The sequence below is a fragment of the Sarcophilus harrisii genome, chromosome X (assembly GCF_902635505.1).
Source record: "Sarcophilus harrisii chromosome X, mSarHar1.11, whole genome shotgun sequence".
Classification (NCBI taxonomy): Eukaryota; Metazoa; Chordata; class Mammalia; order Dasyuromorphia; family Dasyuridae; genus Sarcophilus; species Sarcophilus harrisii.
The window spans coordinates 10,271,265-10,297,065 of record NC_045432.1 but is presented as its reverse complement, the minus strand read 5'-3'; the positions used below and the strand labels follow the sequence as shown (position 1 = coordinate 10,297,065).

General features: G+C 38.3%; 1 protein-coding gene across 1 annotated transcript in view; it reads left to right on the top strand.

Annotated features, from left to right (window-relative positions):
• Nucleotides 1-9,231: 9,231 nt before the first annotated feature.
• Nucleotides 9,232-25,801, top strand: part of LOC116420307 — a 95,833-nt gene continuing 79,263 nt past the window's right edge. Inside the window, exons 1-2 of the mRNA XM_031944743.1 lie at nt 9,232-9,257; nt 14,131-14,428. Of these exons, the coding sequence (XP_031800603.1) occupies nt 9,232-9,257; nt 14,131-14,428 (324 nt within the window). The remainder of the gene's footprint in view (nt 9,258-14,130; nt 14,429-25,801) is intronic.

Sequence of the window (25,801 nt, the reverse complement as noted above, 5' to 3'; positions counted from 1 at the left end):
GTACACAGAAAAAGGTAATGGTTGGAAGGGGAATTGATATGTAGTCAAGGATTTTGAACCAATTAAGCCCTAGAAATAGTTAAAGAACACATAAAAATGCAAGGGGAATGGAAAGCACTTCCTTTCCTTTCTACCGATGTCCCTTGTCAAAAGAGTTATTCATCCATGTTAGGAGGGATAGTTAATGAGCTGTTATATACATCAACTCCTTGCTGAGTACAAATGGACAATCGATCAAGTCAGTAGTAAGGGATTTAAGAATGCCTTTTTTAAGTGCTTGGTTTATTCTCCTCTCCTTCTCTGATTCAAAACCTTGGTATAATGCTAAATCTAAAGTCAGAAATCCTGGGTTCAAATCTCACATCTGAAATGTCCTGGCTTTGTTACATAGGACAAAGCACTTAAAATACAGATAATAATACTTGTAGTAGCTATGTCACAGAACTGTTCTGAGGTTCAAATCAGATTACCTGCAAACTTTAAAGCCCCCTAAAAGTTCTGGTTATTAAGACAAACACAAGACAGAAGTCTAAAGACACAATAGATAAGTCTGGATGCTCTGGCAATGCTGGAACATCAGAGAGAGACCACTACCTCAGCTCTGAGTGTTTCCTTCATTCTTCTTAATTGGGAGGGAGACTACCAGCTGAGGCCAAAGTGTCCCCAAATGGTTGATAAAACCACAAATGCCTCAGTGCAGTTAAGCAACCCAAATAGTGGCAAGTTTTACCCACAATGCCATTGGCCTATGGGACATATGGCATGGCATCTGTCCAGGGGAATCAAAAACACAACAATAAAGGGATAGGGACCTGCGGATGTGGAATGTAGTATACAGCATCGCACCATTCACTGGGTCTGCTGGTTAAATGTTTTTCCTTTGTTACAAGGATTGGTAGGGGTTGGGATGGAGGTTAAGGAGAAATAACTGTAGAAAACTTGTTTTTAGAAGAAATGGATTGTGCAAAGGACTGTTTTGCTAGGTCAAATTTCATGCTATTTCATGATTTAAGAATTTTGCAGTTGGAGGAACGGGAGAGAGAGAGACACGGCTGTGACATTTTTGTCCCAAACTCTCTGCTTCTCATGTCGCTCTCCCTTTCAGCGATGACCTTTATGTTGGGTCTGAATGTAAGGAGAGTTGTCAGAACATCAGGTTAAATTACACAATATATCTATTTATGCCTTTTACAAAGGGAAATTTCAATATGTACTGCACAGTAGGACCACATTGACTGGAATACATTCTTGAAAGCATGAGGGCTCTGATTGAATTCTGAAATGGGTCAACAGCAAAAAAGGCCTATTTCAAGATGTTTCATGGAAATCCTTCTCATCAAATGTGGGATGGGAGAAGGGGAATTCTTAGTCTTATAGAGAATAAAAAAGCCTGATCTGGTAGTCTATCCCCCCCCCCCTTTTTAGAGCCCCATTAAAGTGGAAAGTGTGTTTGAACCAAGAGCCTACTGTTAACTCAGATTTCCCTCCTTTTTTTTCCATGTCACTGGCAGCATACAGAACAGGCTGACTCTCCACCTACTTTGGAAGCAGAGTTCTCTCTCTTCCATTTCTTTACAGTGGTTTCCTGAGTACTTTAATATCCATGAGTTCATTTAGTCATAGGCTCAGATATAAAACACAGAAGGGACCTCACCCATCTAACCCAATTCTCTCTTTGTAGATGAGGAAACTGAGGTACAGGGAGGCTAAGTGATTTGCCTATAATTACCTAGGTAGAAGGCATCAGGTCTTATAACCTGTGAAGTAGCCAGAACAGATATTGTTGTTTCTATTATCAGAAAAAAGTTATATATATATATATATATTACACACACACACACACACACACACACACACACACATGCAGATTGGGCGTGAGAGGTCTTGGGTTTGAATCAGTCTTGCTGCTTACCTTCTATGTGATATTAGGAAGGTCACTCCAACTCTCTGAGCGCTCTATTTCTTCATTTGTAAAATAAAGAGCTGAAAAAGTTTCTGAGCAACAAAGAACTAGGAACAAAGTTCCCACTTTGTTCCTAGTGGGTGCCTGACAATTGAACAATAACTAAATAAACTAAGACACATGAAGTGGGAAAATTTTAATGAATCGATGCAGTACACATGAACAGAACCAAAAGAACAATATTCACCACTAGCATGATGTATGTGAAAAGCTCTCTGAATAAGCTGAAGTTAGAGTGATTGAAAAGCAAATGAGATATAATCAAACATACTTACCCCCTGATGTCAAGAAAAAAAATATCTAGAACAAAATATCTTCATTGTTTATATGCAGGCATTTTTGCTTAGTTGTTACAAGAATGGATTCCATTTTAAATTGTGTAACAGGCTATTTCTAGAAATGACCATGATGTAAAAACAAATGGCATTATTCTATTTATTTAAAATAAACTAAAAGAAAGATGCCGGATCAAATGAGATCCGAATTCCCTTCCAGTTCTAAATCTCATGCCAGCCACAAAAAGGCTGGCTTCTTTTTCTACATTACATTGTACACAACCACTTCTGCTAATAAATCAAAAACAAACAAAACTACTTCTCTGACCTTAAAGAATTTCTAACCCTGGGAATCTTAAGCACAGAAGTATACATCTGAATTTTCTTTAGTTCAAACAAATTTTTGTTTTTCTTATTCTAGTTTCTCTGTAGTAGCAGCAAGGAGGGACTCTATTCTCTTGTAAAATTAGGTTTGTGAGTTAGAATTCACATTTATCCTCACACAAAGACAATGAGGCTCCTTTAAATGGAAGCAGCTCTAGTCCTGTGCAAATTACCTGACTGCTTCATTTACCGCACATGCTCACCAGAACCAGATCATATAGACTTGGCTTTTTTTTTTTTTTGGCCAAATTTAGAGATACCTTCCCATATCTCTTGCTCAGTCTCCTCCTCCTTTCCCAAACCTCTCTCTGCTCTAGCTCTCTCTGGACCAATAAATCCCAGCTGTAAATAACAACAGCCATATAGTCTGGTCTGCTTGGTTGTTGGGATTTTTGAAAAAAACAAATTAGGGATTCAAAGGAAGGTTTTCCAGAGTCTGCTGAGGATTTGGTAGAAAGCAAGCTATGAAACCATGAAAGTGAGTGATACGATTTCCAAACACCAGTACTCTTTAATACATCAATGATGCAGAGAAGCAAGCTGCAGTACATTAGCAAAGGATAAAAAATATGGGAAGTCAGTGAAAGGAAAAAAAAAAAAAAAAAAAAAACCCAGAACATTTCATTAGTGAATAAGAGATGAACATCTATATTGGTTCACAGTGCCATCTTGTGGAGGAAGTTTGGTTTTCTGTTTAGGCTACATAATCTTGAATTTCATAGCAATGTTTAATCAAAGCACTGAATCAGTTAGGTCTGGTAAGGACCTCAGTATAAGTCCAGTTCCATACAATTTCCATATGAGGCCTTGAAGAGGGAAAATTATTTGCTCCAAGATATGGTATTTCAGACATGAGCATGAAGTAAGAACAAATGCCATTTTTACATTTGTTAAAAAAAATAATAAACTAGAAGAAAGGAGCTAGATCAAATGAGATCTGAATTCCCTTCCAGTTCTAAATCTCATACCAGCCACAAAAATGATTGCTTCTTTTTTTACATCATATTGTACACAACCACTTCTGCTAACAAATCAAAATTAAAAACTAACAAAACCATTTTTCTCACCCAAAATTAAAAGTTAATTAAAAAAAAAAACAATGAAAACAGTATACATCAGCTTCTATAATAAAATACTAGCTAGCTTGATGAAATAACAGCCAATCAGCAATTCTGAAGAAATAAGAGATTTAGATTCTGACTGAATTTCTGCCACTGAGTAGTTCTGTAACCTCGAGCTGACCACTCTGAATCTGTTTGCTTATTTGTAAAATAAAATGATTGAAGTTATCTAGAATGACCCTCCCAACTCTCACACCTTATGACTTTTTAAAATATTTTATAGGAATTTAGTGGAGCCATGTGAAGTTGCAGAGACACAGACTTAAGATTAAAAAAAACAAAACATTTTCCTAGCAGTGAGTGCTATTTAAAAGTGAATTGAATTTGTGTTCTGAAAAATCTGCACTCCATCAATTATAGAATGATTGAACAAGTTGTGGCATGGAAAAACTTGGGAAAATTTACATGAACTGATATAAAGTGAAGTAAACAGAACTCGGACAACATTGCATACAATAACAACAATACTGTGTGATAATCAACTGTGAATATCTTAAATTTCTCAGCATAAATATTATTCACTTTCTATATTTTCGTGGGTTTTTTTTTTCTGTACGTCTATCTTCTTTAACAATATGACTAAATATAGTACCCCAAGCTTTTATAGCAGCTGTTGCGATCTGCTCATAAGCTGTTGTGGGGTAATTAATCTGTTCTGAATTCTCTCCATACTGACCTTCATCAGCTAGTTGGTCAAAAGTGATTTATACACTAACTCCTGTTTGCCTATTGCGTCTGGCTTGAATCCTACATAATTCATGATACTCTGAAAGGCGCAACAAGTTTTGTCCAGGTTCTAAACATATCCTTGCTATGGATTTCCAATCACTAGGGGATAGGATTTTATAAGCCAAACTATCTAGTAACATTTTAACATAAGACGATGTAGCCTCATAAAGAGTGCAACCTTTTTTCAAATCCTTAATTTTTTCCAGATCAAAAGGAGTATATTTTCTCCTTTTTTGACCTGAAGAGTCAATCTCTTCAGTCACAGGATATGCTCTTATAAAATCAGATACATCCTGTCCTTCATTTTTTGCCTTAATCAATGCCTTTTCTAATCTTGTCACAGGCTGCTTCATAGGAGGAGCTGATTGCATTACTGCCTCTCCCCCTCCTCCTTCTCCCTTCACCCCTGAAGGGTTAATTGAGGGAGGGAGGTCAGAGGATTGGGAATGATCTAACTTCTCCTGCTGTGAATTCTTATCTGATTCTTCATCCTTTTCATTTAGTTTAGTTGGCACCTCCCCCTCCTGCTCTTTCTTCTTTTTCCTTATTCTAACACTTATATAATTTGTTAAAGCCAGTTGTATTAAATTATACGTATTAAGTGTGTCTTTGGAAATTGAGTCAGGTCCATTATCATTATAGGATTGACAAAGTTGCTCTCCTACTAATTTCCACTCCTCTAGATCCAATTCTTTTTCCATAGAGAACCAAGGAGATACGTATTGTACAGTTTCTCAAAGTTCAGTGATCTGCTCCCAAATTATAATCGAACCTTGGCTTTTCATAACCCTGACAAAGCTCTCTACACATTTTCCTTGAAGAGAAAGAGAAGGCTGTTTTCTAAACATCTGTCCCATTTTAGCTGAAATATTACTTTAGTTCTTTAACAAAGTTTCCTTATTGTACTCACCCTAATTTCTGGGTCCAGGAGACTTTTCCACTGGATCAGGATCAGAGGCTTTTCCACTGAAATCAGGATCGTGTCTGTCCTTGTTTGGGTGCCAAAATGTAATGTTCTCTTCTCTAAAATATAATCATTCTCTGGGAACAGATTTCTTGCGGGGCTTCTGGAGGCAGCCTTCCTTTCAGTTCTGAGTAATAATCACCTCAAATGCAGCCAGGAGTTAAAGTCCAGTCCTTTATGGTCTCTTCCAAAATAGCCCAGTTAGTTTTCTTAGAGGCCTATCTCTCTCCTTGGTCCCAACAGCTCTTGTTTCTAGTCCTTTGCCTCTGCCAGCTTCAGCCTCCAGCTCTCTCTGAATCCTTTGTCCTGCCCAACTGAATCCTGGCTTCTCAATCTCCTCAAAGGTCTCTAGTTGGCTTGTGGGAGTTCCTTATATATGATCTCTTAAAGGTGTGAACTCAAAAGTTGACTCCTCTGAGAGTGGGATTGTGGGAACTGTGACTTGTGAATCTCCTGGACTTGTAAATCTCCCGACTGAATCCTGAATTGTAAATCTCCCAGAGTGCCTATCAATTCCAGCGACTTAGCACCTTGTAAAAATCCTAACAATATTCAGAAAGGTATTCAAATAATTTGGGATCTTCCTGATCTGGATTCCAAGTGTTCTAACAACTTCAGCCACTTAGTTGCTGTAGACTTTTTTTTTTAATAAGCAGGACTAAAACAGAGCAGTATGTAACAGAAATTCAGTCTGTTAGCTAATCCTTGTTTCTGGTATATTGAAATAATAACTCTGGTGATGATTTCATTTGATTGTGGGATCTCTGAAGGCAGAGACTATTTTTGTTTTTGTTTTTTTTGTTTTTGTTTTTGTTTTTTGTTTTTTGATATCCCTAGGGCTTAGTACAATGCTTGGCACATAGTAGGCTCTTAAGAAATGCTTGCTGGTTTGATGTTGGTTAAATTCACAATAAAAAATGTTAAGACCTATAATATAACTTTGGAAAACTTAAAACTATCACAACACTTTTTAAAATAATGTTCTTTTAGTTAGTAATTATGACATTTTAACTTATATTTTAATTCTAAAATGTAAATTATATTTTTAAGCCTGAAGTAAGAATACTGCTATTTTAATTTTGAAAACATTACCCAGCTGGATTCAGAAAACATAAAATATATATATATATATATAAATACCTTAATTTCATTATTTGTGATATCTGATTCTCATCAATGCGCAGTCTTCCAGCTTTCTTCTTAAAGAAAATCTTTATAACATGGAGGTGTGACGTTGCCAAGTCTCTTAGGCTTGTGAATTTTTAAGCTTTAATCATCTTTTTTTTTTTTTTTTTTTTTTTTTTTGCTGCTCTCTCTCATGCCCCTATTTGCATTCCAGTTATTGAGTATCAAGACCAATGTCCATTTAGTTCGGAAGATCTTTTCACCTTCTTCATGGGATTGTTCTAAACCATTTTACTCTCTTCAACAGATGTTGGCACATAAGAATCAATCAGCTTTATGGTGATCTTTTTATGTTCATAGGCCCTGCAAGCTCTGATGGCCAGATATGCCAGAAAGTATATGTTTCTGATTTCTTTTGGCTGCATAATATAACTACCTCTGCCAACTCCTGTTTTTTTCTTCTCCAAGAAGTTGTGAGCCATATTTTCATTTAACTGAGACTTTGATTTTATTTGTAGTGAGAAAATATTAAGATCAAATATCTAAAGATGAAAGAGATCTCAGCACATCTCTAATCTCCTCTCACAAAGTATGGGTAACAAATATTCTACATTTATTTAATTTCTCATGTGAATTAGGTAAAACTATTTTGAGTAATTTGGATTTGAGCAATTTGAGTAATTGAATAATTTCATTTAGAAGTCTTCAAAAGTATGGCTTGATGCAATCAGAATGAGACCAAATAGGAGTATCTAAAGGAGGCAGTATGATATGGTGGAAAATAACACTCGCTCTAACGAAAAGATGTGGCTTCAAATCCTGTCAAATCCTGTTCATATCCTTCAAATCCTGATGCTTGGTTTGACTTTGGGCAAATAACTTAAATTTCCCTGACCCTGATTCCTCACATGAAAACATGAGGGGGCTGACCTTTAAAGCCTCTTCCAGCTCTAGGGCTGTGATCCTATTAAGATCACTGTAAATTAAAATTGAGATCCTGTAATTAAGATTAATTACAGGGAGTCTTTTTTCCCCTGGACTCTGTTCCACACATTCTTTACAAAAGAAACAAATATCTTTGGTGCGCTGTCTCTATTGTTTATGTCTCCTGATATTAATCAGAGTTATCAAACATTTATTTTTAAGCTATAATGGCTCCTCTTTGTCTTATTTTAAGAAACAAATTTAGTTCATAGTGTGTGCTTATATCACTTACACCCTTTCTTCCCAGAAAGTCACATCTTATAACAAACAACAAGATGATGTTCTTTACAACCAACATATAGAAAAATAAACAATCATATATGTAACAATCCACATGCCCATACCTTAGTAAAAAAAAAAAATAAAGGTAGTGAGATACCTTATATCTCTTCTTGGGGATAAGTTGAGTCATTAGTTTTACAATATTCATTTTCAATTGTTTTGTTGTTCTTTCTATTTATATATACTCATTGGATATGTCATTTTAAAGGTTCTGCTTATTTAACTTGGCATCAGTTTATGTCTTCCCATACTTCTCTGTAGTCACAATTTCTTACAAATGTATTCCATTACATTCAAATATAAAAATCTGTTTTTGTCATTCCCCAAACTATGGGCATCTACCTTTCCTATTTTTGTATTTTGGTATAGATAAGTCTTTTTAACATCATCCTCCTTGGCATATATGCTTAACAGTAACATTTCTGAATTGAAGCGTATGGGCATTTTATTCACTTTCTTTGTCTAATTCAAAATAGCATTCCAGAATGATTGAACCAATTCAGCGTTCCTGTCTTTCCAGACATTCTACAATATGGATTTCCATCTTTTGCTAATTTTGTCAATTTGATGAGTAATATGTGCAATCTCAGGTTGTTTTGATTCACATTTCTCTTTCTAACATTTCAGATAATTGTTTATTCTTAGCAATTCTTTTGAGAACTATTCATTTACATACATTGTCTGCTTATACATTTGGGGAAACAGATTTTGGTTTTATGCATGTCAGTTGCCTGGACATCTTGGATACCAGACCCTCTTTAGAAATATGACAAGATAACTTCCCAAATGACCAATTCCATTTCTATTCTGTTCAGTGGGGTTTTTTCCCACTCATATCCAACTCTTCATGACCTCACTTAGATTTTCTTGGTAAAGATACTGAAGTGGTTGGCCATTTTTTTTTCCAGTTCATTTTACAGATGAGGAAACTGAGGAAAACAGTGTCAAGAGACTGCCCCAGGGTCACACAGCTAGAAGGTGTCTGAGGCCAGATTTAAACTCAGAAAGATGAGTCTTCTTGACTTCAAGTCTGCTCTTCTATCCACTGTGTCACCTAGTTGCTTTATTCTTATCTCAATTGCAATACTTTTGTTTGTATGGAGCCGTTCTATTTTATGCAATCACGATTACGCATAAATGAAAAAGTTTAACAGGCCAGAAATCTGGTTAATTGTTGGAGACATATATACAAAAAGTTCAACAGCCTCTGTCCTCTGGAAGCTTACATTTGAATAAGAAAGAACACACAGATGGAGAGGTATTTTAGTCTAGAAGTCACAGAGATGACCAAGGAAGGTTTGAACAAGTGACTGACAGATATTTCCTTTCATGGAATAGCAAAGTTTATTTCTATTCCCAGAGTAAGAAGGAGAATGTGTCAGGAAAGGTTACATGTGTAGCAGCATGACAGATAGTGGGAGTGCAAGATGGTGAGTCTGTAGAGCAAAGAGATTCTGGGGGAAGTTATCTTGAATAAATGAACACAGCCTTTATTAAGCACTTACTATATCATCAAATTTATTTTTGTAATTACTTGTTATTTGTTTTGCTAAATTATCGCCCAGCCATGTCCATAAAAGATATTTTATCTGGAGCTCTTCTCATTTTTTCTTTTCTTTTTTATGGTATGATGGTATATGGTATGATACCCAGGTCACAAGTCCATCTGTCATTGATTATATTTTATGGTATAAGTTGCTGTAAACCTAATTTTCACCAGATAGCTTACCAATTTTCTAAGTAATTCTTGTGAAAAAGGAAGTTCTTCTCCAGGTAATTTGTTTTCAGATTTATGTAACAGTGAATTCACCAGTTTCTGATTCTTTGTTGCCCAATGTATTAAAATAGGTACTTCTGTTGTTTTATCTTTTCAAGGAATTTTTATGGTTTGGCATATGCTGGGGAGGAAGAAACTTTAATTGGTTAATATATCACATCTCTCTGTATCATCACTAAAAATGATCTGTTTTTAAAGCCTTTAAAACATGGCATGATGTGAAAAAATGGTGGATTTAAAGGTGGAAGACCAGCTGTCCAATTCATGTTCCATTGGGTGGAACAATCCAGATGTATGATCTTGGGCGAGTCACTACTTCTGAGAAGTGGCCGAATTTCAGAAACTTCCCCCTCTTAAGATCAGACCTTCATATCCTAGACCTCCCTCCACTACCACTCACTGGTCCCATCCAAGCTTCTTTTTGTGTTGTCTTCCCCCCTTAAATTGTGATACCCTAAATAGCAGGAACTGTTTTATGTATTTCTCTATATTCCCTAGCTTAGACTCTTAATCTTAATCTCAATACTTCATGTTTTGATTAATGCTGATTTGGCCTCATCTGGACACTGGCTTATCGATATTCTTACTAAACTATAGCACACAGAGCTAAAAATATTAGAGAGATACTACAAGGACAGAATACAGTGCAATTACCACCTTTCTAGTCCTGGAAGTGAAGCTCCAAGGTCACATTAGTTTTGGCTGCCATTTTACTCTGCTGACTCACTTGAACTTGCTGTCCACTGAAACCTCAAGATGCTTCAGAATTGTTACATATGTTTCCACATTATGCTTTTAAAAACTTTTGTTAGTTATTCATTTTATATGTTCAAGTGTGAGTCTTACATTTATTTATCCCTTTAAAACTGATTTCATTAGATATGACTCCAACCTGTCTTAATGTTTCCCTATAAGCTCTAAATAAACTACTTAATTCTAATAATATTCAAGAAATTTGTTACTGAAGATACTCTGTAGTCTCAAAAAAAAAATTCTTCCTATTCTAAGTACAAAAATGGAGCACAACATGTAGAATTTGTTGGGACTAAAATTCTGAAATTTTCTTTATAGGCAAGGACTTTAAAATAACCTTCCCCCCTCCCTTTTAAACAACTTCAGACAAAAATTGCTCTAAACTATTGCATACCTGCTCTCCTACAGTGGGCATTACTTAGTCTCTTTTTGTATTATGCTACATAGGCAGACAATATTATTACCCCTATTACCCCTATTATAAATGGTTTCCAAAATATTGTACCTTTTTAATTTATGTCCTTTGAAGACTATCTCTAACATTCTTCAGTGTTACTTATGAGGTACAGAATGATTAATTTCTACAACTTCTGACCATCCTTCATATGTTTGTATCCTTGTAATTCTTTATGTGTTGGCTAAAACACAATTTATTGACGAATTCCCAAAGACTGTGACTTAAACTACACATTTTCAAACCCTACCCTATCCTTAGATGTAGTTTTGGATAGATGAATTTGTTGGATAATTCTAATAAGGTGAAGTTGTGTCCACCTACGACTCCAAAAATTAGATAGCATCGGTGACCTAGGGTGAGAAGACTTCCTGCCAGCTTATGCACTTTACCATGACTGTCCGTGGATGAGGACATTTCAATAATCCATCAACAAACCAAACATGAGACAGAGTAAAGTGCTTTGGCCAGGAAGGAGAAAATGCCAGACCCAACCCAGGCCCAACCCAGCTTTGTCACCATATCTCCAATCAAGTTCTTTCTCTTATTTAGGCCTATTTACTCATGAAATAAATGGCTTTTAATGCCAGCAGTACTATTGTGATTCAATTCCTGTTCCTGACCTTAAAAAGTTGACTTTGTAATATATATTAGAAATATAGATCATAGCTAAATGAAAGGTAGGTACCCAGTGATCCAGCGTAAGATTTGGGTTTTCTGTGGTTGTGGGTTGGGTTTTGCCATTTTTAAAAGACAGTGCTATGGCCTAGCTTCTTAAAACTGAGAGTCCAATCAATACATTGTTGGAGGAATTGTAAATACACCCAACCATTCTGGAGAGCAATTTGGGACTATGCTCAAAAAGTTATCAAACTGCGCATACCCTTTGATCCAGCAGTGCTACTACTGGGCTTATATTCCAAAGAGATCATAAAGAAGGGACAGGGACCCACATGTGAAAAAATGTTTGTGGTGGCCCTGTTTGTAGTGGCTAGAAACCGGAAACTGAGGAGATGCCCATCAATTGGAGAATGGCCGAATAAATTGTGGTATATGAATATTATGGAATATTATTGTTCAGTAAGAAATGACCAACAGGATGATTTCAGAAAGGCCTGGAGAGACTTACACGAACTGATGCTGAGTGAAATGAGCAGGACCAGGAGATCATTATCGACTTCAACAACAATACTATATGATGACCAGTTCTGATGGACCTGGCCATCCTCAGCAACGAGATCAACCAAATCATTTTCAATGGAGCAGGAATGAACTGAACCAGCTACGCCCAGTGAAAGAACTCTGGGAGATGACTAAAAACCATTACATTGAATTCCCAATCCCTCTATTTTTGTCCGCCTGCATCTTTGATTTCCTTCACAGGCCAATTGTACAATATTTCAGAGTCTGATTCTTTTTGTACAGCAAAATAACGGTTTGGTCATGTATGCTTATTGTGTATTTAATTTATACTTTAATATATTTAAATGTAATGGTCATCCTGCCATCTAGGGGAGGGGTGGGGGGAAGGAGGGGAAAAAGTGGAACAAAAGGTTTGGCAATTGTCAGTGCTGTAAAATTACCCATGCATATAACTTGTAAATAAAAAGCTTTTAAAAACAAACAAACAAACAAAAAAAAAACCCCAAAAAAACCTGAGAGTCCAGATCCCATTTGAAACTGAATGTAGGTGTTTGGGACAAAAAGACCTACCCCAATTGACTACTCAGAGATCACTCATAGAAAGCAGAATTATTTATAAGAATCTCGAGAAGCAGACCCCCATCCTGGCCTGTGAGCCCAAGCCCACAGCAGGACAGAGAGCCACTCCCTTGAAAATGTTCCCAGTTTTTATACATTTCAGACAAAGAACCCCCCCAAATCCCACCCTCGATATGGTGTGATTGGTCACATAAGCTCTATTCCCCTATCTGGTCAGTGGAATGTAGTAGAATGTATCGCTTCCTTCTTTGGACAATGGAATGTGGTGCAGGCCTTATCTGAAATCACATGCTTCTGGAGAAGCCAAAAACCGAGGCCTTTAAGGCTTCAGTTAATTTAGCTAACAGTCTCTGATCAATATGTGCTTGATCTGTAAGTTGTTCGCCTTTTCCATACATAGGGGTAGAGAAATTATTATCAATGAACATTTGATTTGTATTCCTATTCCAGGATGTAAAACTTTCTCAGGCAAAAAGGGGTCACAGATGGAAAAAATTTAAATCCTATGCTACAGAATAAGAGCTAAAATTTACATGCTTCTCATATGCCAAGCACTATACTAAGTACTTTACAGTTATCTCTTTTAGCCAACCCAGGGAGGCCAGTGCTATTATCTCCACTTTGCACTCAAAAAAGCTGGGGCAAACAGAGGTTAGGTGACCTAAGAGTTAAAGGTTAAATCATACAGGTAGGGAGTGTCTGAGGCAGGTTTAAACTACCCACACACTAATGTATTGTTGGGGGAGTTGTGAGCTGGTCCAACCATTCTGGAGAACAATCTGGAACTATGCCAAAGGGCTATCAAACTGTGCATACCCTTTGACCCAGTAGTGTTACTACTGGGCTTATCTCGCAAAGAGATCATAAAGGAGGGAAAAGCACCCACATGTGCAAACATGTTTGTGGCAGCCCTTTTTGTTGTGCCAAGAAACTGGAAACTGAGTGGATGCCCATCAATTGGAGAATGGCTGAATAAGTGATGGTATACGAATGTTACAGAATACTATTGTTCTAGAGGCCTAGAGAGACCTACATGAAGTGATGCTGAGTGAAGTGAGCAGAACCAAGACAACATTGTACAAGGCGACAAGATTATGGGATGATCAACTGCTATAGACGTGGCTCTGTCAACAATGAGATGATTCAGGCCAGTTTCAATGGTCTTGTGATGGAGAGTCTGCTGCACCCGTGCTATTTTCGCCTGTTTTGTTTGCGTTTTCTTGTGGTTTCTCCCTTTTGTTCTGAGTTTTCTTTCACAATATGTACGTGGAAGTACGTTTAAGAGGATTGTGCATGTTTAACCTGTCTCAGTCTTAGGGAGGGAAGGGGAAAATATGTGAAACACAAAGTGTTAAAAAAAATCAATGTCGGGAAACACAAAATACTGAGAAAAATTTTTTGAAGCTCCGCCCACTTCAGGCAGGGGGAGGAGAGGGCTGCGGAGGAGGAGGAGAGACAGGGGGAGGAATCGGAGGAGGAGGAGAGTGGGGAGGAATCGGAGGAGGAGGAGACTGGGGGGGGGGGGAGGAATCAAAGGGGGGGGGGGGGGGGGGGGGGGGGGGGGGGGGGGGGGGGGGGGGGGGGGGAGGAATCGGAGGAGGAGGAGAGAGAGGCAGGGGGAGGAATCGGAGGAGGAGCCGGGGACAGTTTGTTGTGCTCTGGCTGCGAACCTGGCGGGTGTGGGCTGCGCGGCCGCCGGCGCCGCAGCCAGGGACGGCAAGGACTGCAAGGCCCGGGACAACCGCGGCGAGGCGGAGCAGTCGTCGGCTGGAGGCGGCCCGGGCCCCGACGGCGGCAGCCAGCGCTTCTCCTCGGGCCCCGGGTCCCGCAACTCACCGAAACCCTGGGCTTCTGTGAGAGTGCCCGGCACCGGGAGAAGCGTCGGAGCCACTGAGGTGAGGGGCGGCTTCCCCAGAGGACGAGCCCCGCGCCGCCGCCGCCGCCGCCTACTGCTGGGCCGGGAGTGGGGCAAAGTCTCGGCCAGCCCGAGGCTGTGAGGCAGGCCAGCGGTCACGGCGGTTCCTGCCCCGGGAGCCCCGGCTGGGCTGCACTGAAGCCGCTATAATTTGGCTGAGAGGCGGCTACAATGTGGCCCTGATGAGGTATGGATCGTGGCGGGAATATGGGTAGGTCTCCTAGTTCTCCAAAACACCAAGTTAGGGCGGGTTGGCAGCGAGAAACGCTACACAGAAGGCTGTGATAAGAAAAGGCACTTTATTAGAGAGACACCAAGATGTTCTCTTAGTGGGCGATGTCAAAGAATTGCAAAGAGACATTTTCTCAGGGCTTTTATACAGAAACAAAACAATTTGGGTTTTTGCATCGAAAGGAACGTACTTGGGCTGGGTTTGCATCCAAAAAGGTGAGCATCTGAAAGGAACATTTTAATGCAGATGCTCTCCTGGGCGAGCCTGTATTGTCCTCATCAGCCGGAGCCTTCTCTACTTTGTTACTAGTGCCTGAGCCCGGCCGAGCTCCCCGCGGCGCCCGAGGGGCTGCAAACGCAGGGTCGCCTCCTCGGGGCTCCTCCAGACGAGTCTAAAATCGTGAGCAGTCGTGAAGTCGGGGCGCCGGGCCGGCTGGTTTGAGCGTTAAGAGGAGCTGAAGTTGTGTAGAATCGAGAGGTGCCATGCTTATCCTGCCATTGGCCTGGCTAAGTTGGAGGGGGTCAGCCCCAGCTCATGACTTTCTGTTCTAGGTCATCCCAAAGACCCGGGCAGACCGTCCACGAACCGTGGCCCCATCGGGGCCAATTGGGGAGATTGGCAGTGAAATCCTCTATGTTCGAATTTGGCCTGTTGATGTTCGGGGGGGAGGGGAAATCGGGAAGGGGACATAAGAGGGGCAGACAGGTGTTTGCCGAGACTTGGGGGAAATGCAGTAGAGCCCAGTTTTCCTCCATGTTCTAAGACATGTTCAGGTAGAATTAATTTAGTCTTTCTCCGATTTTTGACTAAATCGTAACTTCAGTTTGTGGGGTGGAAGGGGGCAGTGGGGAAGTCTAAGGAAATGGACATGTACTATTTGTTTTCCTATTGTTATTTTCGTGTAGTTTCATAATAATCTATTGTTTGTATGGATATTTTTGCTATTTTTATGAAGGGTTTTACATATGTTACCTCATTTTGCCTTCATGGTAGTGGATGGAATAGAGAGAGATAAGGTGAAGAACTTAGAGGAAGGTATGACTTCTTTTTCTGTATGTTATTATTTCTGCGTCTCCCCTCTGACCTGTATATTATGTGCAGGCCCATATTGACTTGAGCGTTGGGCAGCTAGAAACATATTTACTTAACCTGAGCTGATGACATTTATCGGCATTTGACATTTATCGACATTTAGTCTTAGGCTTGGTTAAGCCTGCAGGCCTGATTTTCTGTTTCCTAGAAATGGGGAGATTTCCTAGAAACCTTCCATTCCAATCTCTCCCAATAGCAACAACCAATTAGATGCCTCCCCCTCCCCTTCCCAATGCTCTCTTACTTGTGATATAATCTCTTGTATAAAAGCTATGTTTCTTTACCACTTCTCTAGCCCTCCTACCTTGAGCTTTCTCTTTCTTATCTCGGGATGGGACAGCTTGGAGGTTTTTAATAAACAACTTTTTTGCCTTCTCCTGAGTGATCTCTGAGTAGTCATTTTGGGTAAGGGTCTTCTACATCCCTCACAATAGCAGCTAGCTAAACCGGAGGCTTACAGTTAAGTTGTTGTCCGTTCGTCCATCTAGTGAGTAGCAGGGAGAATTTCAATCAAGGTCTTTTGAATTCCAGTCCAGTGTTGATTTTTTCCCCCTTTTAAATTAAACTTGGCTTCCTCCCTTAAAGCAATTTTTTTTTCAGTTATGGGATTTCAGAATCACAAATTTTTATATTGTGGAAGGAGTGTTAGTTATAATGGCTCTCAGTAAAAATTCTTTTACATCTTCAACAGGTTTAAGTGACTTATGGGAAGTTGTTCTGCTGGGAAGTGACAGAATCAGAAGCAGTGCCAAGTTTCTAGAATCTTTGACCAGTGGTTGCAAGTTGTATATTCTGAAACTGATTGAATTGTTGCCTCCAGAGACAGACTGGACTTGGATGTGATTTCATCAGTCTATACCAATATACATCAGCACTTTCCTCACATGATGTGTAGTAGAGAGGGCTTAAGTGACTTGTGCCATACCTAATATGTGTCGGAGACTGGACTCGAACCCAAGTTCTCTTTCTACTATCCTCAAAAAAAGCAGGATAGATGTTGTGGTAATAATACTGTTATTGCATATGACCGCTGAGAGAACTGAAATTGTAAGTGCTATTTCAATGACTACGGACTGGCTGTACTATTTTTTTATTCTTGCACATCAGTTCATCTGTATGCACACAAGTTCTTTTTTCTCTTATTGAAAATTGTTCTATATTAATTTATAAAATTAACCATGATTTTGCACTGAAATTTGAATTTCTGTGACTTTAATCATTTAAGAACCTGAAGTGTAATAGATGGTATATAGTCTATAATAATAAATACGTTAAGTCTAGAGAAATCCATAGCAGGAAGTTGAATTTTTAAATTGTTCATTTTTGCCTCCAAACTCTATTAGGTTTTTATTTTGTTGTCGTTCCTTCTTGAAAGGAATATTTACTCTGAATTGACAGGAATTTAGTAAGAGAAAGGTATTCAATGTTCCTTTTGGATAACTCTTTTATTTGCTTGAACTTATCCAATTCTTCGCATTCCACTTCATCCTCCCATTAATCATAGCACTAAGTTATCATCCATCTCCTATTCCTCCACAAAACAGGCTCTAACAACCCTTCAGGCATTAACCCCGATTCAGACCACCAACTAAGCCTAATATTCCAACCAGTCTCCCAAACACTCTTCTGCATCCTAACCGCCAACCTACTTGAACTCACCTGAATTGGAGGCCAACCTGTAGAACAACCATTTGTTGTCATCGGCCAACTAGCCTCTGCTTCCTACTGATTGTTGTTCTTATGCCTCTCGCAGGCTTATTTGAGAACTAGTACTAAAACCTAAATGAAGAGTGGAAGTGATTTAACCAAAATACTGGCCTCGTAAGTCAGCGATGAAGGTATACTCCTTCCTAGGACACATCAGGAAGAAGGCCTTACACCTCACCATCAACACCCAAAGCTGATATTCTCCTTAAACTGCTTCCTGCAACTCACCACAAAACTTTTACAATTATTTAACTAAATTTGTATACTCTCGGTATTAAATTTTTTTTCCACGAAAAACTTCTTACATAATATTTATGCTACAAGACGTACTTATATATAGAACATTCATATATATTCCCCTACCATATAAGCATGTAATTTACATGTCACGTATAAGTAAATATTTATGTATATAGAGCATACATTTATAGCCCTCTATCATATAATAATATACATATTAAGTAAATATTACTAAATAGATATTTATAATTAATTAATTTAATACATGCGTATCTTTACCTAACATATCTCATATAGTACATAATACATAATATGTATAGATAACATAAGACATAACATGTTGGCATAAATAGACATTACATCCATGAAGAGTGATCAACAAAGCTATTTCCTCTAGCAGACCTTAGGAATACCTTTATCTTCACCTCACGAGAGATCAGCAACCCGCCATCTGAAGATACACGATCCTTCAGAGCAAGCCCATCATCTGCGGACGAACCTTAGTTCCTCTTACTGGCTACTGGTTGCTACTACTTCAGGCCCATTCGTTCCTATTTCAGCTCAACCATGCTTTTCATCGAGGCATTTGTCATGTTGTCAGTGTGGTTTGTGGCATCTCCAGTGATTACGACAGCATTAGGTAGTTTTTATTTTTAAATTAAAATGTGATTACAATTAAATTAAAAAGTGATTAAAAGCACTCAGATTGAGATGTTGCCAATCTTTAATTGCTTTAAAATTAAACATTAATTTTAGGAAATTTGACATTTCAAAAGTGCCCATTGTTCCCGTACCACTTGTCAAGACAAATAATGTAAGTCTTTAGAACACTACATATAATATAATACTATTTTTTAGTGGAATACTATTTCAGGTACCCCACATTACTCCATAGTTTCATCTTTGCCTCCCCAAATCAAGATGCTTTGGTTTCTACAGTGGCCTTAAGCACATACACACCATATTCGATTTCATTACCATTCTTCACCTATTGAACTATGAAGTTGTAACATTTGGTTTTATATTTAAAGTACAGGTAACAGGAAATTATCAGAGTAGATACCCTTTGGGGAGGAACAGAGAATGTTTGCGTCTTAAGATATCAAGAGTATAAGTGTGTGCGTGTGTGTGTGTGTGTGTGTGTGTGTGTGTGTGTATGACTGGGACTAGTAGTGATAGTCAAAGAAAGGGTGTTAAACAAAAGATTATGTTATTTCAACCTGTAAAATTTTTTGTTTTCTATTTTTAGATTATACCTTTGTTCATCTACACAATAGCATTTCATTCCAGTGGATGAGGCTGTGGAAGAAAAAAGGAGGATATAGGGCAGTAATTACTAAACTTTTTTTTTAATATGACTGAAGAGACAATCTTACTTTTTAAGATTTTTTCTAAATACAAAAGCTATTCTTTTTTTTTTTTAATCTTCTGTCCATCTTTCCCAGAGGTACTTGTGACCATTACCAAGTGTCTTTGGAAATGAATATCATGCTAGTTATCTCTGCTCCTTGCTTTTATTATCTTACAAATGGTGCTTCTTGATCATATCAAAAGCCTATTAGTTTTATTTCTTTCCTTAAGTGACCAGGAACTTAAGGACACAGTGCCAAAGGCAGACTGATGATCCATAGGGGCAACTCAGAAGACTCGATCAACAGATTACTAGAACTATCTATCTGTCTTTAGTTCTTGGGATTTTCTCTTTCCCACTCTTCTATCAGTAAGTACCAATCTTTTCATTTCTCTTTGCTAGAACAGAGGACAGTGAACATTAGAAAGCAGTAAACATACCATAATAATAATATAGCCCCTGACTTAATATTTGCATCCCATTTGCTCTTATCTCCCTACATGTAGTAGGCATTTAATCTTTAAGAGATTTAGGCAATTTACATTGTCATCTTCAGTTACTGACTTGACTTAAAAAATCCTTACATTGCCTGCTTAATATTTCTGTCCCACTTTTGAGGTTCAGAACGGAAATATAGTGGGAAATAAATAATGATTGTCTATAAATAGAACAGTATCTACGGGAGAAGTTTTAAGGATGAATACATAAGAATTAATTCGTAAGGAAGGAGTCTATTGTAAGGTTTGGTTTTTCTGCTGGAAGTGCTGTGGGCATTTGGATTGAATAAAAATTTTAATGACTATTCATATCATAACAGTATTCTAGATTTATATTTTTAAGTGATTTGTCAGTCATCTCCCCTTATTGACCACTTAATTTGATTATCCTTGGGAGAGTGGGGAAGGAGATGAGCAGTGAGCTGAAAAAAAGACAAGTTCATTGCTACTTGTTAGCAATTCCTCCAAAATATTTAGTTAGGAATGATTGGAACTAATCACTAACCAGAGAATTTGAGATTTTTTGTGGATTCTGATTACTCTTACATCCTGTTGTATATTAAATTATATAAGCAAAAGATAAAGAGAGTACTAGTCTTCAACTTAGTCCATTCAAACCTGGCTTTCGGTCTTGCCTCTGATATAGCCTCGCTGTATCATCGTAAACTTGAAATATATAAACTTACTGACTCAGTTTCCTCAACTGTAAAATAGGAATAGTAGTTGTAGTACTTATTGTGGAGAGACTTATAAGAGCATGGATGTGAAAGGCTTCACAAACTTAACAGTACTATCTAAATGCCAGCTATGATTCTTTATGGAAATATATTTCTAGCAACTGTTCATTCTTACAATTTTTGCTCTGGTGGTAAAAATTAATATTCTTGTAAAAGAAGAGAAACTGAGAGGAGGGTAGAAGAAGCATTCCTTGCTGAGGAATAGATTAGAGCACTCTTAGGTCTGGGGTCAGGGAACCCTGCCTTTCTCAGATGCTCTCAAGCCTGGCATACTCTTTTGGAGCCTCAGATTCCTATATGTGAAATGTGTATATTTGTGAATTTTGAAGAGGCACTATAATATAAGGGCCAGAGCGCCCAACTCCATGTCAGGAACTCCAGGCTTCGGGAACGGATTCCTTGATACATACTGGCCCTGTGACCATGGGCCTATTGACTTTTCTCCAAGACTGCTGCATCTCTAAAGCTCTCTGCATTGGCAAAGGAACTTTTCTTCATGAATGTTCCCCAAACTAATAATATCATAAGTCAGGCCATGCATATATATGTATATACTACCTCCATACTACATAGATATCTACACATAGATCTATGTGACCTGAGCTCCTGGAGCACTGAAGGCTGATCTGGATTCTGAAACCAAGATCTAACCTCTGATACTTACCACTTGTAACATCTCCCTAGTCTTTCTCCTTTCAGCACATCCCCTTTATAATCTGTGAAAAAGGGAGATTTGATTAGATCAGGGGTCCTCACACTTTTTAACTAGGGGGCCAGTTCACTGTCCTTCAGACCTTTGGAGGGCCGGACTAGAGTAAAAACAAAAACTTTGTTTTGTGGGCCTTTAAATAAAAAAACTTCCTAGCCCTGGGGGAGGGAGATAAACATCCTCAGCTGCTGCACCTGGCCGGAGGGCCATAGTTTGAGGACTAATCATTAGATGGTTTATAAGGATCTGTGAAGTTAAAATGCTTGGATTACTTGGTAGATCATTTGTAAGTTCATTTATAACACCAGCTAACATATACATATCTTTGTATCTCATAGCCTGAAATGACCGTAAGTCTAATGTAGACAAATGAAATGGTTTTACACTCTACTGACAAGCTAATCTGCATTTTAAATTCTTAGTCAACAAGTAAATTTAAAGTGAATTGCACATGGGAAATATTATTCATATGTCTTTGACATGATAAAACATTTAAAGTCTCAAACATCTGAGAATATTTGATTTTTAAGAATATTTTTCTGCAAGCTCCCGCCTTTCATTGTATCTATGTTTCTGTCCTTCCCTCTGTCCCCCTTCAGTATTACCAGTGACATGCCTTCCTTGAGATACACCTGGAAGCCTAAAATTCTCAAAAAGAGAGCCCAAAAGTTTACCTGACAGCAGTCAGACTAATATACCAAGATGAAGCAAAATTGTTGTAAACCAAAAGGCATTGTTGTAACCAAAAGACATTGTGCAGAGACCATCCAAGTGAGAGGTCTCCATGCCCCATGTTCTTTATAGAAGTGAGAAGAAAGCCAAATACATGCCACTTAAGTAGATTCCCAAAATTTATGCCGATGTGCAACAGTTCTTACTATGCAGAGAATGCTAATGGGATGATTTTTTTTCTGAAAATCACAAAGTAGAGCCAGTAGGTCATGTGGCCATCAACATTTTGTTCTCCCAAGTATTTCACCTCTAGCCCTTCCTGCTGCCATCCCTAGTATAAACCATCCCAGGGCACCTTCTTGCAGCTTTGCCCATCTGTTTTGTTTCCTCACTCATTTGTTAGCCCGCTGGCAGACTCCTCTTCATTATGCCGAGATCTTGTCATAGTTTATTCCTCTACTAAAAAAAGTCTTAAGTGACTTTTTTCTTTTAGCTTACTGAGGAAAATTGAACCTCCCTTTCCTGGAACTCAAGAACTGCTATAGTCTGATGCTATTTTATTTTTCTAAGCTTATCTTTTACTGCTCCCTTCCAAGCTGGTCTTATTATCCCCAGGATACACATTCTGCATTTTCCCATCAAGTTGATAAAACGTAAAATAATTCAATGTTTGAAAGAACTATGTTAGCTTTTATAGTCAGTGACTGTATCTTGGGCAAAATTGTCAAACTTAGGAAGGCCTTGTATATATAAAATATGGAAACAAATATTTGTTTCTTTAGTAATTAAAAATGAAAAAAAAGGCAGCATAATTGGTAATATCTTTAGTTCTTGGTGAGGAATATATCAATCATCTATTAACTTAAAGTGAAAAAATAATAAAAAGCTACTCTCTAAAACTGTCTTAATAATGAAAAAGAAAGAATTCAACTGACAAGAAAAATCATTTAAATAAATTATTCTTTCTTTTCTTTTTTATTATAGCTTTTTTTTTGACAAAAATATGCATGGGCAATTTTTCAACACCGACCCCTGCAAAAACTTCTGTTCCAACTTTTTCCCTCCTTCCCTCTACCCCACTACCCACCAAGTAGTCCAATACATGGTAAATATGTTAAAATATAGGTTAAATACAGTATATGTATACGTATTTATACAGTTGTCTTGTTACACAAGAAAAATCAGATTTAGAAAGAAGGTAAAAATAACCTGGGAAGAAAAACAAAAATGCAAGTGCACAATAACAGAAAGCATGTAAATGCTAAATTATTCTTTCTTGTAAAGAAAATTGAGCTATAAAAATGACTAGCTGGGTTATTCTGTCCAAAATTATAGAACAGAATCACTTCACAAAGTTTAGATATATGTATAAGAAGGTTTATAGTAATTAAACATGGATTCTTAAGAGGGAATCAATTGAGCATTTACTAAGTACTTAATATGTGCCAGACATTTGGCATACAAAGATAAAAATTAAAGAGTCTCTATCCACAAGCAGCTTCTAAATTTTATAGGAAACGCCACATATACATGTTCACATTTAAGTCAATACAAAATGCACACAAGAGAATTTCAAGTGGAGATATTGGCCCAAGGTGGGGAAAGGAGAGAGGAATGGACTAGGTCTCCTTTGAAAATGATCTTCAAATGCACAGAAAACTTGGGATTCTTAGAGTTAGGTGTGAGTGGTGAGTATATTTTAGACATAGGTACAAAGATGGATGAGAGCTGGTGTATCATGGCTGAAGCACAGCCTAACAGCGTTTAAGAGTATCTGAATGGGGTTCAAGTATGATAAGGCTGAAAAGGTAGATTGTGGTCCAGCTGTGAAGGGCTTTATTATTTTTTTTTTATTTAATAACCTTTTATTTACAGGTTATATGCATGGGTAACTTTACAGCATTAACAATTGCCAAACCTCTCGTTCCAATTTTTCACCTCTTACCCCCCACCCCCTCCTCCAGATGGCAGGATGACCAGTAGATGTTAAATATATTAAAATATAAATTAGATACAATAAGTATACATGACCAAAACGTTATTTTGCTGTACAAAAAGAATCAGACTCTGAAATATTGTACAATTAGCTTGTGAAGGAAATCAAAAATGCAGGTGTGCATAAATATAGGGATTGGGAATTCAATGTAATGGTTTTTAGTCATCTCCCAGAGTTCTTTTTCTGGGTATAGCTAGTTCAGTTCATTACTGCTCCATTAGAAATGATTTGGTTGATCTCGTTGCTGAGGATGGCCTGGTCCATCAGAACTGGTCATCATATAGTATTGTTGTTGAAGTATATAATGATCTCCTGGTCCTGCTCATTTCACTCAGCATCAATTCGTGTAAGTCTCTCCAGGCCTTTCTGAAATCATCCTGTTGGTCCTTTCTTATAGAACAATAATATTCCATAATATTCATATACCACAATTTATTCAGCCATTCTCTAACTGATGGGCATCCACTCAGTTTCCAGTTTCTAGCCACTACAAAAAGGGCTGCCACAAACATTCGTGCACATACAGGTCCCTTTCCCTTCTTTATGATCTCTTTGGGATATAAGCCCAGTAGTAACACTGCTGGATCAAAGGGTATGCACAGTTTGATAACTTTTTGAGCATTGTGAAGGGCTTTAAAGTAAGCTAATTACATTTAATATTTGATTTTAGACATAATAGGGAACCACTAGATTGTATTGAGCAGGAATATGGAATAGTCAGACCTGTGTATAGTTTAGAAATAACAATTTGGCAGCAAAGGTAGAATTTTAAGGCAGTAAGAACAATTATAACCTGGGGTTGGAGCGCGTGATCTGCAGGAGGACCCAGCAAAGGAGACTGAGAAGAAGGAGTCCCATAGGTAGGAGGAAAACCAGGAAAGTCTTGAAAACCTAGAGGGCAGAGGGAGTGGAGGAACATTTTCTTAATCACCCTCTCTCTGTGCCTTGAGGGTAGCTAGGTGGTGCAGTGGATAGAGCATCACCCTGAAATCTCAAGGACCTGAGTTCAAATGTGGTCTCCGTCACTTAACACTTCCTAGCTGTGTGATCCTGGGCAAGTCACTTAACCCTAATTGCCTCAGCCAAAACAAATAAATAAATAAAGTAAAAGCCTTGAAGATGGTGTGGGTGAGATGGGTTTTGTGGGCACAGTTTTGTGCCTTGATTACGTGATGTTGAACAAGGCGCTGCCCTGCTTTGGGGTCTTGTTTTCTCATGTCTGTGCTGTTGATTGGAGGATGTTGAAGGACACTTTCAATTCCAAAATGCTTTTGCTAACATGAGTTAATTTTCTTAGGAGAAACAGAGAAAACAAGAAGGGAAGTAGAATAGTAATGCAAAGGGAGGGGGGAGCACAAGGAGCTTGCCATAAACATTGGGTCCTGATTCTTAAGGCAAAGGAAGAATCAAAAGACCAAGTGGTGCCTTAAGATACGCAAGTTGTAGGTGAAGAATCTTGTCACCAGCTTTGTGGATCACCCAGGAAGGAAGAAATCTGTAAAACACTCACTGAGAATTGCTCAGGACCTGGATTAGAAAAGACTTACGGGCAATTCTCTCTCTTTACATTTGGCATGGTTTCTTACTATTTTAAATATTTTTGATATGTCTTCTTTCCCCCTCTGTGTTTCTGTCATCAAAGTTCTAAAGTACCTTCAAGGTTAAGCCAATTTCCTTCTTTCCACAAAACCTTTTTTAACTTCCCTAGTCCATGGCAATTGTCTATAGAATAATCTCCTGCCATATATTAATGTCCTAACCCAAACCAGAGTTTTCTCTCATGCTTTTGTCTCTAATGTTCTTCTCTAAAATATAATATTCTCTGGGAGCAGGTTTCTTGGGGAGTTTTTGGAGGCAGCCTTAGTTTCAGCTCAGAGTAATAATCACCTTAAATGCAGCCAGGAGTTAAAGTCCAAATCCTTTATTGTTTCCTTTTAAGTCTCTTCTCCTTCCTTGGGCCCGGTTAGCTTTCTTCAAGGCCTATCTCTCTCCTTGGTTCCTGCTGCTAGTCCTTTGCCTCTGCCAGCTTCTGCCTCTAGCTCCCTCTGAGTCTCCAGCCAGCGCAAAGGTGGAATATGGAATGAATATGACTCCGCCTCCAAGAGTGGGCTTGTGGGCTT